This window comes from Carassius carassius, chromosome 31 (genome assembly GCF_963082965.1).
Source record: "Carassius carassius chromosome 31, fCarCar2.1, whole genome shotgun sequence".
In the NCBI taxonomy this organism is placed as follows: domain Eukaryota; kingdom Metazoa; phylum Chordata; class Actinopteri; order Cypriniformes; family Cyprinidae; genus Carassius; species Carassius carassius.
Window position 1 is genome coordinate 11,833,582 of NC_081785.1, and position 16,864 is coordinate 11,850,445.

Consider the following 16,864-nt stretch of genomic DNA (forward strand, 5'->3'; position numbering starts at 1 on the left):
GAGGGGGCTGACGGCTTGAGAATGCCCTCCATGGATATGACCGAAATAGTGGGCCGTTTAGGAGTGGTCTCCATCTCAGGCCTGACATGAGTGTCGGTGACAGAGCAAGGGGGCTGCTCAGGAGGGACGTCTGTTACTATAACAGGAAAAACATACTGCTCAGAACCTGCCTCCATGGCCATAACTGAAGCATCAGGCAACTTGGGATCCAGGGTAAGTATATGAGGGGTCTCTGAACAAAGGGTTCTCGCCATCCTTGTGCGGGACCTCCTACCCTTACGTCCCCCAGGACCGGAATTTGTCATCTTGCCCACTTCTTGAGTGACTTGGACTGACATAAACACAGAATTATCAAGACTCGGCATGCCTGGCTTTGACTTAACTGGGACAGACCTGACAGGCACCGGAACAGAGGTTGACTGGGAAACTTCTCTTAAAGCTACCTTGATGACTTCAGAAGACTTTATTGACTCAGAAGCAGGCACTGAGCTACTCTCAGAGGCTAGAGCCAGCATAGAGGAGTCCATGGCAGCTGCAGCAACTAAGGCTGCCCTCTTCCTGCGGTCCCTTCGTTTCTCAGTGGGAGTCAGATGATGATCGTGGACTTGACTCGAAGAGGGAAGGAGGGCAGGTTGATGGTCACTGCTGATATCCTCTGGAGGATTAAGGATTTGCCAGTCCTTGCGGTGATGCACATAATTAGAGAAGTCCCAGAAATTCAGAATACGCAGCTGCTCCATCTCCCATCGAGGTAAGGGGTCATCCAGAGTGAGGTTGAAGGCCTCCTTCAGGGTTGCATCATCATATTCAAGGCCCCTAGCCATAGTCCAAAAGAATTGGGCATAGGACCGTGGTTCCTGGCCCTGCTGACGAAGCGATGCCAGTGCCTGTTGGAGCGCCAACCTCCCTTCCGCAGTGGCAGGTGGAACAATCTTAATACTCATTCTGCTGGGTCCTAGAATGGCTGGTTCGTTCTGTCAGGATTTGGCAAGGGAGGACCCAGATGCAGAATTAATAGGGGAAACAGTTTATTAACAAGCGTGAAACACAGATGATGCACTAAGACAGTCCACAATAGGGCAGGGCACACGACAGGAGAACAGGCGTATCAGAAGGAGATGGCTCCAGACTCTGTGGCAAAAGGAGACCTTGTAGCAACTCAAGTAGAAAGGGCCTGGCCCAGTTGAAGGAACCCCTTGTAGCGCCACAATGTCTGTCAGGTCAGAAGAACCAGCGACCAGGGAGGATTCAGGAAGCAGGGCAGGAACCAACACCGACACAAAGACAAAACAGGGGAGACAAGAATTTGACAGATAAAAGTAAACTTGCAAACCAATTACTAGGGAGAAAAGAAAACCAAAAAGGAAAAACAAAAAGTAATACTAGAAATAACTGGAATTAACTGAAAACAAAAGGATAACGATTGGAAAAGCTAGGAATAAATAACTAGAACTACAAACCAAAATAAATAAAGAAAACAGCGACCTTGCTGAAAACTAGAAAGAAAATAAAAGGTGGGAAAACCCCCAAAAGGTTAAAGAACAAAAACACTAAACTACAAAGACTAGAACTAGACTACACATGGGAACGAATGAAAACTAAAAAAAAAGAGGGAACCAAATAAGATGCTAAATACTGATTAAAGAGTTCTAACAAGACTAAATATCCAAGCTAGAGACTGTACACAAGGCACACACAAAAACGAACCAGCAAAGACCAGAGGGAAATGAGCACAATATAAAGGGAGCAGAGCACACAAGGATCAAGTGAACAATTAGACAAACAAAGGACTAAACAAGGGGGCGTGGTGATTAGAAACAAGGAGGCAGGACAAGGGGAGCACACGGCCAACATAAACAAAGACACAACCATGTGCTCAGGCACAAAATGAACAGAGACACATTAAACAAAGATAGGACAGACAAGACTGTCAGGGCAGGATCCTGACAGTGTCCTATATAGTATTAAAGGAGGTAGTATGAATGTAATTTCATATGTACCACATCTGCCATCTTACTGTCACATAACTTCTAGTGTCAGTTGTGTTGCTTCACTACCATTCACAAATCCTGTCCCCAGGGCCTTATGGGATAGTAAGTGTCCATTGACTCTGAATGTGGAAATACTTTTCAGCTACTATATAGTATGAAAGTAGGTATATTTGGACACAGTATGAGTCTTGAAGCAAAGCTAGTTGAGAACGACCAGTTGATAATGAAAACCCGAATCAGATTTGTTTGCAAAGGAGATAAAGCTGCTGTTAACACCCTGGTATCTGCAGATTGGCTAAACATTTTCTGCTCCTCATAATGTTTTTTATCAGACTATTTGACTTTCTTATTTTGAAAGGTTCTTGAAATAATTCCTCTGCTTTGTTGTTGTTGTTTTTTTCATAGCTCTTCACAGCATTTTTTGACTGCTTCAATGTCATGCTACAAAAATGTATATACACCTCAAAGTGAAGTCCATGAATGCACAGAGTTAAGTTGAAGTATGCATGCATTTTTATGATTGGTCTTATATATAATATAGCAAATTAAACCTTGAAGCCTCATTCTCACCTCTTGACCCTTTTAATCGACGGTTCTTGTGTCATTTCAGCAAGTAGATGGTTAGAAAGCTTCATGCCAGACGATAATGCCATCAAAAAGCCACATTAGTAGACTGAACATGACGTGACTTGACAGTCATGATATGCAAAGGAGCAGGAAAACAGGATTCTTTGTTCTAGACTCCTCAAATCTCCAGAGCAAGGAACAGAGAATTTTGAAAGTTAAATGGATAGTTGATCAAAAAACAAACTATTAAAAAAAACAATCTCTCATCATTTACTCACTCTCATGTTGTTCCAAACCTGTATGACCTTCTTTCTTCCTGTGGAACAAAATGAGATATTTTCACAGATCTTACTATCCCTTTAAAACATCATTTCCCTGGATGAAATGTACAATTAGGTCGGACGTTATTTTCTCTGGAAACCTTTGATCTCAGTTCAAATATTTAGTCTATATTTGATCTATTTTAATCTTTCTTTTCATCTTAAATACAATTTTTAGCTCTCTTCACATGAGTCTTGGTTTTTAACCATCATCTTTTGCTTTCTCTCATGCTCTGTCTCTTTCAGATGTGCGGGGACTGCGTGGGTTTCTGGACCAGGCTTCTCGAATGGGTTTGGATGTGTCTCTACAGCAGGTTGACCGGAATGTGACCAAGGTGTTTTCCACTCTGTTCAGCACAATGAGAATGGAGGAGCTGAACCGTTACCGGGACACTCTCAGAAGGGCCATCCTGCTGCTCAGTCCTCGCACTGCCCAGGTCTTCATACACCAGGTAGGTGTTATTGCAACAGCAATTCGGAAGCGATATGTGCATAGGTGGGGAGACGCAGTGATGCTGTTATGTACCAATGCCTATATGTTAAATATTATAACATATAGGAAATATAGTGTTTGTGTGTTTTAGAGTATTTCTGCCTTACTTTGGGGACTTTGTCAGAAGCAAAAACAGTTCATGAAGGTTGTATTTAAGAATGAATAATATTAATTATCGTCTTAATTATATATCCTACAATACAATTTTTTGCAATAATATATGAATATTATTAATTATATATCACAACATTGATATAATATATCATATAATTATTATTTTATTTCTAGATCTTATGAAAATAAAATAATAATCTGAGTATCTTAGGTTTAGGGTTTGCTTTAGTTAATTAATAAAATGGCAGAAGTCTACAGAAATTCCTATTTTTTGTGTAGTTTATGGAATATTGTTGTTCAGTGATAAAAAGTAATTTTTGAATGAAGATTTCGTTAGAGAGGCACATGGCTGTTGTGCCAAATGGGCTGGAAAATAACTAAAGTGGCTCATCCTGTGCATTGCATTCTGGTTAGCTGTAATCTCAGCAAAATTATCTGAACAGTTTGCGATTGAAGGAGAGAGATTCATGTTTAAATTAATGCGTTTAAATCATTTGTTAAAGCAGCGACTGTGGTCATTGTTAAAGCAGCGACTGTGGTCACATTTGGAAGGTTGTTGGTTTGAATCCTGATAGGGATGTGAGGGATTATAATTAAGTATCAGGAGGTCATTTATATCTAAATCCCTCACACTGCTGCGGTCACTGATGTGTGACCCTCAAGCAAGAGATGTAACGAAGTGTCTCTTCCAGCTATTACAGTCCCCCTTTACAGGACGCTTTTGCCAACCTACATACTCATTTTATTTAAAATTCTTAATATAAAAGTGTTAAGAGAGGGTTGAAAACTGCTCATGCTTGTGAACGTGAGAATCATGCATTACTCATACACTGCAGTGCTCCTTTCTGTTTTACAATTCTCCAATTCATCTGTGTCTGGACCTTTTGGTCTCTTGGACATTTCCCTGTCGATTTTGGAACATTTTAAAATCTTACAATTGCTTTTTGTTATTATGTTTTAGACTAACTATTTAACTAATATTATTTATTTATTTATTGGTGGATTTATTGCACAATCCGCTTAAAGCAGCATCAAAAATGGAGAATGCATTGAAAATAAATGATTTATTTTAATAATAATTTATAAATTATAAATATAATTAGAAAATATAATAATAAATTATTTATTTAAAAAATATTATTTATCATTCATTTTTTCCATATTCCACTATGTTCTTCCCTCAACTTAGATGAGTTGATATGTACGTCTCCCGTCTCAGTGCATGCTCTCAATCAATGTAGCGCGTGGCACCACTATTTAGCTTAGCACCATTCATTCCTTGGGATCCAAACAAGGATAAATTTAGAAGTTACCAAACACTTCCATGTTTTCCCTATTTAAAGACGGTTACATGAGTAGTTACTCAAGTAACTATGGTGACACAAAATAAACTCTGGCGATTTCCTAAGCGGATAAAAATGATAACTATAATGTATGGCAGAAGAGCACTTTGCAGCACTTCGACCTCGGTGCAGTAATATCATCACTCCTGAAAACTCCCCCTCTCCTTCTCTCTCTAACTTCTGTCAATACATCCAACATGAGGAGTTTTCAGGAATGATGATATTACTGTGCCGAGGTTGAATGCTGTTTTTAGCAATAATATATGAATTTTATTAATTATATATTACAACATTGATATAATATATCAAATAATTAATTATTTATTTTTCTAGATCCTTTATATACTATCTTAGGGTAAGGGTTTGCTTTAGTTAATTAATAAAACAGTCTACAGAAATTCCTATCTTAGGGCTCTTATCCACTTCATCCAGCACTGTTTTGTTCTCTGTTTTCATCTGTGAGCATGCTCTTGATATATGTACTTTACTATTTTGTTAAAAGTTTAAAAAGTGACACTTTCATTCTACTCTCACTGATTATTTGGTCCCCCATAAAAAAATACAATAAAATAAATAAATAAAATCTCTGTGCTAACCCTCGGAAGAAATCGTACAGGCGCCCCTAGTAATCTATGAAACATAAAACATATAAAAAAAGAAAAGTGTTCATGGCTTGTATGCCAGTGCCGGCACCCCCTAAGCATAAAAGTGAACTCTTGCCTATTCTCAAAGACCAAACCAATTCTCTCTCAAGATTAGGCTAATTGTCAAATTAGATACAAATACATTTTCTACTTGGCCTACATGTTTGCATCTTTATCTTTTGCTGGTTTGTGTGGCACACGCACATTTGTTTAGTGCAGTTCAAAAAAAGACTCACTTAAAGAGTTCTACGTAATGAAAATGTCCTTATTGAATTAATTCAGTAGTGTTCAAATGATCACTTAACGTTTGTCATGACATCTCTCTGCTTGCATGATTAATATATTTTTAGAAATTAATAATTATTTTAGTATAACATGACATACTTGTTCAGTGATAAAAAAAAAGATAGTCATAATGGTCTTATCAAGTAACTGTACGACATTCCACCTGGTTTTATCCGAATGCAGATACAAATAATTGTGTGATTGTTACAGATATAAATACAGATATAAATACTGGCTGTTACATGAAAATGTAAATGTGTAATGTCATAATTATAAAGTTTTGACAATTTGCATCTGTAATTGTTGCATTAGGCTATAATGAATAAAAGCAAAATTGAGCAAAACAGACAACATTGTGTCTAAAGTCTAACACAATATTAACATCTTAATGAACTGCTGTATAAGATGAGTATCACATTTGTACTCAGCTCGTGTGATATTTCTTAACTATGTGATGTAAATATGAGACAAAATTTCAAACAGGGGCATTTTGCCCCATATCTTGAATTTTAGGGACATTTTCTAGGCTCCATCATGCAGTAAGTTGTTGCCCTGCCTCATATTAGTCATCAATCGACTGTATGAAATGGCAGATGATCCAGATGGTGTGTGTGTGTGTGTGTGTGTGTGTGTGTGTGTACATATAGTGTGTCTGTCATGCTATATTTTTGACCGAAAAAAAAAATTTATTGGTGACTATTAGAGACTTCATTCAAAAACATGTAATAAAATAAATAAATAAATAAATAATTCCAGCCCTAAACTGTTGAATGGTAGTATAAAAATAACTTTATGTGAAAACAATAGCAGACTTTGGTAATCATAATTTGTTCCAAAGAATAATAGAAAAATAAATAAATGTTTACTTTAAATGTATTGATATCAACAGGTTCGTTTGATGGTTACGTTTAGCAAATATTATCACCCCTATATATAAACCATTGGGTCTGTGAGATGTCCTCATTAATATAGTGAAACCAACATGTATGTGCTTAGATTGAGATTCTGGAGTCAGTTTGGACGGCGTTTTCCTTGCTGTTCTGCTGATTAGCAGTGTGACAGCTGAGAGATAGAGTTCTCTAGGGCTGCAAAGCATCCTGGGAGTTCTCTGCTATAGCCTAAAAGTTTAAATTGAACTCTGAGCAGTCGAGGGAATGAGTTTACCATGTCATCTTTCTCTTGCTCTAAGCCCTGTGGGGAGTAATTCACTCTTATCTGAATAACCTTGACTGTTAAGGGAAGTCTTGTATATGTGTGTATTTCCTCAGTGATTTGCTGCTCTGAGACACAGTCAGATAAACAGCTGGGTTCAGAGAGCTGCTATCTGTGTTTTTAGGGAGATTCTCCATGCTCTAATTCTTCCAAGGCTCTCTATGTGATTGCCCAAGCCATTGCCACTGCTGTCCATTAGGCTGAGTGTGTTGGCCTATCAGGACATGCAGGTGGAAAATAGCAAGGACACAAGGCACATCCATCCAGTACCTATAGTTTGTCACTTAATCGGCATCCACTTGTGGAAACATGGTACCGAGCCCAAGCACAAACTGTCTGGGAATGAATGAATGAATGGATAAAAAAAATCACAAGAGATGCATCTGATGTCCAAAAATCTATTAATTTCCAAGAGCCACAAGCCTGTTAGCCGAATGACTCTGGCTCTCCATATTGTAGTAGTTTCTGACTGAACAGTGAATATCTGGTTTTTTTTTTTTTTTTTTTTTGCCTTATTTTTGGGGGGCATCAGTAACGCTTGATGAAAGTTATCACTGAAATGAGCTGGTAACAAGATAGAGATGAAAAATATGTTGTTTTTTGACATTGTCATCCAAAACAAAGTCAGCCGCTGGCCTGAGGGCAATTCTTCTCATGTGCTGCTGAACAGGGTCTACTGCTCAACTGCATTAGATACCTGCATCATATGATAGTTTTTGCAAAGGTGAGCTTTCAGAGAGTGCAGTGATTTTTAGCAGTGCTTGCTAATTCAAGCATAACTTAGCTAATTTTGACAGACCTCTTACTCAAAGTGTTTAATTCTGATGTGTAACTCGTGCTGGGACGGTTGTACTATGAACTGAATGATACTTCAAGTTAGAGATGCTTGTTTATGATTAAAATCATAATCATGATTATTTTGGCTAATATTGTAATATGATTTAACACGATTAGGCAAATCCAAAATCTTTTATCACCATATTTTTTCATTTATTGATAGTGATATATATATCAAGTAAAGAAAACCAAAACACCAGCTTATTGGTAGTGGGGAGGAAGCCAAACAATGTATATGAAGATAATTGGGAGGCCATGATGATGGACAGAGGCCATGGGGAAATTTGGCCAGGTTGCACCCCTACTCTTGCTGAAGGGCATCCTGGGATTTTTTATGAACACAGACAGGACAGGTGTCAGGTCCTTGTTTTAATATCTCGTCTGAAGGACGTTACTTTTTGACAGTATTGTGTCCCCATCACTATACTGGGCCACTGGGATCCAAAAAGACCCACAGAAGCTTCTGTTGGCCTCACGAGCACCACTTTCAGCAACAACCTACTTTTCCCTGGAGGTCCCCCATCCAAGTACTAACCAGGCACAGCCCTGCTTAGCTTCAGTGGGCAACGTACAGAGTGATGTTGTGTTTACAATGTTAAGTAAAACACAACATCATCTTCACTGTAGGAATTAAACCTTCTTTGATTCTTATTAAAGCTACAAAAGTCATTTAGTCAAGAGAAGTGAGTGATTGGCTTTCATTCTTTTGTTGTTTGATTCATATTAATGACACATATGGCAGCAGGTTTGTTAGGCTGCTGTCACTTTAAGACCTAATGCATGAATCCAATATACGGACAGTTAAACAATTTTCTCCCAACTGTTTATGATCAATAACTGACGTTGTTTATGTAAATACCAACCAAGCCTGGCATTTTTGTGTGTGTTTTCCTTTTGGGCCAGGGGTGTCAAACTCAGCTCCTGGAGGGCCACATTCCTGCAGAGTTTAGCTCCAATCTGTTCTAACTCACCTACCTACTTGAGTTTGACATCCCTGGTTTAGACGCACACCAAAGCCCCTATCACAGCTTAATGTGCTTTTAATAACTCTTTTTAATATCAAGCAATGTTACATTTTGGCTGTTAATGAGGAGAGAAGGCGCACTACTGTGAAGGAAAGGAGCGGAATGTGGCACATTTTAGCTTGACAGTCATGTTTTCATAATCAGTGGAAGCTAAATTTTAAACTAAAATTTTAGTAATTGCACACCCCTAGTTCAAATCATGCAACATGTTGAGAGGAATTGTGCTTTTGCCTTTGTGTTTTTCTAAGCAAGGACCATACCTGATGCATATGTAGGGACTAGTATGTGAGATCTGGGGTGTGCTCTTTGATTTTGGCCTGTAAACAACTATCTAGAAATCACCCAGGGGCCAGTTGCATAAACATATCCATTAGACTGACCAACTAGCAGTTAGCCAAGTGGAAAGCACATCTTAGATTATTCTAAGTTTTATGTTAACAGTTTTTATTATTATTATTATTATTATTATTATTATTATTATTATTATTATTATTATTATTATTATTATTATTATGTCCAGTCTTGAAGAAAAAAAAAGATGAATAACTTGTAAGACTAGTTTAAACCTTTTATACAGCTGGCCCAAGAACACACAAAAGTAACACCCTGGCATCCTCCAGTAACACCGTAGCATCATGGCATAATGAGTTTTGCATGGACCAGCATGGATCAACATCACATTGCTAATAACTTTTAGACTTTTTGATTTTAATATGTATTGGGATGTGTCTCCCTTATGAAATTTTTATCTTTGCAAACAGACATGAAGTTAATTGTGGACAACTCAATTAGACACATACCATATAATTTTGTTCTCATTATGATGGGAGTGTTTTCCGTCCCAAACACAGGAAGACACATGGATACGCACCTACCCTTCTTCATATCCATCCATAGCAGCCCTAATGAGACACCGTAGATAATTACCCACATCCAGTTTTATTTTAAAGATTCCCATATTAAAACACCAATGAATACTCTGGCTGTGCTGATTAAAAAAGGAGGGGTGGGGTAAGGCAATTTAAATGCCCACAGAATGCCAATGAGTCTCAGGATCATCAATCGGTTCAGTGTGCAAGTCATTGTTTGTGTCAGGAGTATTAGGAGACTCCTGGGACAGGAGCATTTCATTTTATTATACTGTTTATCTAAACATGCAAATTCTTCTGCATCAAGTGGTAAGGAAGTCTCAGCAGAAATAAATTTCAGAAAATACATTTCTGACTTTCTTAATGCCATGATGAGTTAGGAAATAAAACTGCTTAAATTAAATTAATATTCTCCAAAACTAATATTTTCCTCATTTCTCTCCCAGTGTGTGTGTTATTACTGAAAGCATACACAAACCAACAGTGAAATGAAATTTCAGCTCAAAGTTTACTGGACCATGACAATATTCAGCTGGGTATTCAGGAAACCTAATGATATTTTTTGTTGTTGATTTTTATATATTTATTTTCTTCACTATGAGATGACATAGATGATGTGGTGATTTAATTCCGCATTCTGCTGCAACACTCTTCAAATACAAAAGTGCATCATTCCAATTTCAATAGACAAGGCTTTGCATAACATGGTTTGGCAGTTTGTTTATATGCAGTGACATTTTCTGTATTGTTTAAAATCAGGCAGGTGATATGTTTCAGATGGAAAGTGTTTGTATCATAGGACTTTGTATGGTGTGATATTGCTAGTGGTTATTATAGCTGTCATTACTGCTCATATCCTGAACTGTCTTTGTCATGGTTCTGAAATAAAAGCCATCACTTACAGACTGATTATTGCTTGTGTCCAGGCCCTGAAAGGTGCCTTGTATATTCAGCTTAATGCTTTGGGATTTCACAGTCAACACTAAATATTTGGTCTTTACTGTGACCTTTTCACAGATGCTAGGACTAGGTATAGGAATCATAAGACATTTCTTGTTCTGATTCAGATTCTGCTTGACGGTTCTTGTTAACAATTCTGTTTGGTGCTAATTAAAAAATACATATATGGTTAACAAAAAAAAATTGGTTGCATGTACACATTGTTTTATAAACAATCAATCAGTGTGATTAAGTAATGAATCACTCCAGCCCTGTCAGTCAGAGTCATAAGATCTCTTTTAAAACTATTCTGATTTTATATTCAGTTTTTTAGAACACAAATTTGTTACAACAGAGAATGAGGTGTTCATTTGCATTTATATTATAAGTACATATTATGTTTCCAAGTAGATTAGTATGGCATCAGCATGGAAGAATGCAGGCATTTAAGATCTGTTCAACAGAACCCAATATCATAAATCGTATGAGTATTTAATAAACATGGAACTAGCTCTGAATTAGATCTGGTTCTTGGTTGTCAACCATAGAATAGTTAGGACATATTACACCCAAACACAGACCCTTCATTCCAGAGCCCCTGACCCCCCACTGCAGTGACAAATTAAGTCTTGTTAGCATGTTATCTATCACTGCCCTTGTCCTCATTCATCTTTAAAATGGACCCCTTTCTCTTCATCTTGTCTACTTTCGAAATTTCTTCACACTCTCTTTTCAGTTCTAATGTAGGATATATGCTCTTACTCTTTCTGTCCATTTTCAATCGCTGCATTTTTCCCTGCTTCTCCCTGCATTTTTTCATCAATCCACCACCTTGCTTCCCGATTTCTCTCTAACCTCAATAAGAACATCAAAGACAGAGTTCCATATCTGTTCTCTGTTTCCTATGGTTAGGTGATAGTTCTAAACTGTGACCGTAAAAAGCTTTCAGAATCACTTTGAAAACTCTGCTGCTCTCAGCATCACCTTTAAAGCACCGACAGCACTCAAGTGTGCTTATCATTACTCTTAACCTGTATGGATAGCGGTCAGTTGAATACTGTACAGAATGCTCACTTTGTATTTGCAGGTCTATTCAAGTTTGTACATGGTGTGCAATCACAGAATTCCTGCATGAGTAAGAAAGGAAATGATTGTACAGTAGGCTGCAGGATTCCACTCTGTTGTGTCAGAACCTCTTTTTAGAAGAATCTTAAAAGAAAGTCTTCAGTGTGATGCATGGATGAGTCAGCAATTCTGAAGTTTGATTGTGAACATGATACAAGTCTTCAGGAGCCTCTCAACCTCTCAGGAAGCTCATACAAGATGTGTCTCAGAACACACCTCTGCAGGCAATCACGTACCCAATTAAAATTGCAGAGTTAAATGGCAGAGTGCAGGGTTTACACTCTTCATTACAAAGCAGTCTCTCGTGACTGTTTTCATTCAGACTGTCAATCAACAAGCACTGTACTAACTTATAGCCAGAGTTTGAAATATTTTACACCTTTCTCTAAGTGAGAAAGAAGGTTACATCTGGCAGATCGTCAACGTGACAACAATGATTATTACTTATGTTAGTGCTTAACGTGCTTAAGGGACATTTAAGAGCCCTTCAGAAATAAATTGTTTCCTGAGAATTCAGTTCAGTAAATTATAATGAAACTCAGTGGAATCCTGTAATTTTTATTTTGATATAGAGGAATAATCTGAAAGTGTGACAGGAAAAATGTCTAACATTTTTTTTTTATTTACCCTAGTTAGTTTTTTGTTTTTTTTCATGATACTTACAGTATATATAAGGGCAGAGGAATACATTTCCATTTAACCATCAGTTTGTTTATTTATATTCTGATTTAGCATGTTACGTAAATCCCCATTAGAGATTTATTTTTTTCAGTCATGCAAAATTAGGAACTATATATATATATATATATATATATATATATATATATATATATATATATATATATATATGCAGCATATTGATAGTTTGTTAATGGTGGGCACTTACTGCTTCACCTTTAAGCGTTTGGTTAGTGTTTATCATAAAATCAATTAATTATGTTTTGTTTTTCCTCAGATCTAATTAAGTCTCTTTTAACTACTGTGTTTACAGAAACTTATTTAAAATCTGTGCACAAACATTCATTCATAAATTATGATTTGTCAAATTGACACTTACATTTTGCCTTCATTTAGGATGAAATATATATATAAAAAAAAATCTCAAAATAACATGTATGCAAAAATCACAGACTCCTGGAACATTAAATGTGTCAAACTGAAATGTGTATTTAGATAGATTAATTCTGTAATAATACTTATGTCAATTCATAGCTTGAAATTCAAATACATTTGTGTATGTAAAAAAAAAAGAGTTAGATTAATTTAAGCTAAGTAAAACCCTTTGTTTTGGTTCATGCAACATGAATGCCACTGTGCAACTCTTAGGATCAACAACCCCAGTGAAAAGCTGGTCCATAAATGCTGTCATTCCTCTTTACTGTAATTGTGCTCAAGAGAGGAGGGGGAAGATTTTAATACACTCAGTGATTGCTGGCAGCACGTTGTTGGTGCACTTCTGGTAAATCTCATTTGTGTCTCTGGTGCAGAATTGATCTCCAGACCTGTGTTCTGACACAAACTGATTGGACATGAGGGATGTGTATCATTTCCCAGACTTTTCTATAGTTTTATAGTTATTTTCATCTTTTCTCACATTCTTATATATGTATGCTATATATATGTAAGCTATATATATATATATATATATATATATATATACAGTACAGACCAAAAGTTTGGAAACATTACTATTTTTAATGTTTTTGAAAGAAGTTTCTTCTGCTCATCAAGCCTGCATTTATTTGATCAAAAATACAGAAAAAAACAGTAATATTGTGAAATATTATTACAACTTAAAATAATAGTTTTCTATTTGAATATACTTAAAAATAATTTATTCCTGTAATGCAAAGCTGAATTTTCAGCATCATTACTTCCAGCCTTGATTTATTATGAGTGTTGGAAACAGTTCTGCTGTCTAATATATTTGATGAATAAAAGGTTAAAAAGAACTGCATTTATTCAAAATAAAAAATAAAAAAAATCTAATATATATTCTAATAATATATTTTCTTTACTATCACTTTTTATCAATTTAACACATCCTTGCTGAAAAAAAGTATTGATTTTATTTAAAAAAAAAAAGAAAAATAAATGACTGACCCCAAATTATTGACCAGTAGTGTATATTGTTATTACAAAATATTCATATTTTAAAAACATAGCTTTTTTTTATTTTTTACAAAGTATCCTAAAAAAGTATCACATATTCTGAAAAAATATTAAGCAGCAGAACTGTTTCCAACTTTGATAATGAATCCTCATATTAGAATGATTTCTAAAGGATCATGTGATAATGATCCTAAAAATTCAGCTTTGCATCACAGAAATAAATGATAATTTAAAGTATAATAAATTTAAAAACAATTATTTTAAATTGTAATAATATATCACAATATTACATTTTTTTCTGTATTTTTGATCAAATAAATGCAGACTTGAGCAGAAGAAACTTCTTTCAAAAACATTAAAAATAGTAATGTTTCCAAACTTTTGGTCTGTACTGTATATATATCCTAAATTTAAGACCTGCCAAAGACCAGATATTTTTTTTAATGATGCCCTTATACAGATGTTACAGATTGTGGTGTAGTGCTAAACGTAAAACAAAGTGCAAGAGGAGGATAAGGAATAAATGAGGAGTTTACTGACGATAACGAAGAATACAGACAATATTAACAAGATAACATTTAGCATACAAGTCACATATATCAACAACGATAAACATCGACAATAATCACGGACCAGGGAGAACTAAACAGACCAGGTATTTAATCACACAGGTGATGAGGGAACTGGGGACAGGTGAGGATCAATCAATTAACTAAAACAAGAAAAGGAAGATGACCAAATAAGGAAACCAAAATTTCCTCCCGGAAAGGTGCGTCCTCGCACCGCAAGAGGAATACCAGCGGAGGGAGGGTGGGGGTTCTGGAAGACCGCTGTGGAGCCGGAGTGACGGAGGATGACGGTGGAACCAGAGGGAAGGAGGAGCCTGACAGAGCCGGAGGGATGGAGTGACGAGGTGGAACCAGAGGAGTGGAGTCCCGAGGCGGCGGATGGTCGATGACTGACCAAGGTGGAGCCGGAGGGACGAGGGAGCCCGGTGGAGCAGGTGGGATGACAGGCCATGGTGGAGACGAGGGAGCTAAGAGCCAAGGCGGAGCCGCTGGGTCGAAGGACCGAGGAGGAGTCCAGGGCTCGGAGGCTGGAGGCGGAGACAGGGCCTTAACGCGCCAAGGCGGAGCTGGAGACTGGCAGTCCAGCGGCGAACCATCGCGCCCAGATGGCGCGGACTGAGGGTGAGCTGCGGGACTGACTGGCACCAGCAGGGATGACGAGGAACTGTCCGTGATTCTGTTACAGATTGTGGTGTAGTGCTAAAATGTAAAACAAAGTGCAAGAGGAGGATAAGGAATAAATGAGGAGTTTACTGACGATAACGAAGAATACAGACAATATTAACAAGATAACATTTAGCATACAAGTCACATATATCAACAACGATAAACATCGACAATAATCACGGACAAGGGAGAACTAAACAGACCAGGGGTGCGTTCTCCGAAACTACCTTAACGCTACGTCGTTCTTAAGTTGTACCTTAAGAAGTACCTTATCGTTAGTACGTGGTTTCCGAAACCTTCTTAGTTAAGTATACCTTCTGCAAGTCATACGTTCGTAAGGTTGGTCTGGAGCGCTCTTAGCTATACCTTATCGCTGCTGACGGTTCATACCGCTAGTGGCCACCACTACGCAAAAAGATTTTTTACATCGCAGTTTAATTACACATAGAAAATTTTATATGAACATTTAATATAAAATCTGATTTAGTATTAAAATTACATTTTTACTTTACTTTAAAATTATACACATAAAATACTTAAGTTGTTATAGCCTACACCCAGTGTATGGAAGTGTTTTCATTAATAAAGTTTCCATACACTAATGGTTGTTAGCTTTTTTAATTACTATCCTAAGGCACATCAGCTGGCGAACCATTTGACAGAAAAGGCTTAGGAGTCTATATAAAGAAAGATGAGTTTACACAAACTTTATAGCTATGGCAGCGAGACAGCGAGTACTTGTTTTAAATCAAAGACGGCGGCGTCCGCGGAGCCAGTTAGAGTTTGTCAACTACTTTATAAGAGAAGCAGCACGGAGCTCGACGGAGCTACCCCCTCAGCCCCGAAATTCAGCTGCTGGCGGCTCTTCGTTTTTATGCCGTGGTGGAGTTTTCTGGAGGTTGTTGGGGATGGATATGGGCTGAGTAAGACCTCAGTGTGGCTGGGCGATCTCTTTTTGCGGACTTTTTTCCCCCACATAGTGAATGTCGGTATGTCTTTCATGCTTGCGCTTTTATTGAGGAAATCATCCAATTACACAAATGAGCGATTTACGCCAATAATGTGATACGGCTGGTGGATAATCAGCATACGTTGTGGAGAACATTAACACACTTATGGCCGTGAGGGTTTGGGATTGTACACTTGCTAAATTATAAACACATACTCGTATTTATTTCTGCATGTACTTATTTCAATAAGCCCCGATAAATGCAGTTTGTACTATTTCTAAAATGCTTCTTTATAAAGAATATTGTTTTCTCAATACTTTACCTATACCACTGTGAAGGAAAGAGCGCACAATCGATCATCGAGGCGTCGATATCAACCTATTCAGCACCTCCACCATGGACAGCAACTGCTAAGGTCGAACTTAAGAAGGTTTACCTTAAGCAACATCCAAAGGTATAGTTCGGAGAACACACGTAGCAAAGGTATACCTGTAGTTAAGGTGTACCTTTTGAGTATTCGTAGCGCGCTAAGAGACAACGTTATCGGAGAACGCACCCCAGGTATTTAAACACACAGGTGATGAGGGAACTGGGGACAGGTGACGATCAATCAATTAACTAATACAAGAAAAGGAAGATGACCAAATAAGGAAACCAAAAGTTCATAAACGTGACAGCAGGTCTTAAATTTAGGAAAATAAAACCTCAGATGAAAAACAATGCATGACATATTGCACAAGGTCATTGTTTATTTAACAAAAAAATAAAGCCAAGATGGAAAAGCCATGTGTGACAATGTTAGG

General features: G+C 37.2%; 1 protein-coding gene across 4 annotated transcripts in view; it reads left to right on the top strand.

The window, feature by feature from the left end:
* The window catches only part of LOC132111562 (glutamate receptor ionotropic, delta-1-like), a 299,116-nt gene that overhangs the window by 197,496 nt on the left and 84,756 nt on the right, over positions 1–16,864 (top strand). For all 4 annotated transcript variants that reach the window (XM_059518965.1, XM_059518966.1, XM_059518967.1 and 1 more), the window contains exon 4: positions 3,125–3,330. In XM_059518965.1, the coding sequence (XP_059374948.1) occupies positions 3,125–3,330 (206 nt within the window). The remainder of the gene's footprint in view (positions 1–3,124; positions 3,331–16,864) is intronic.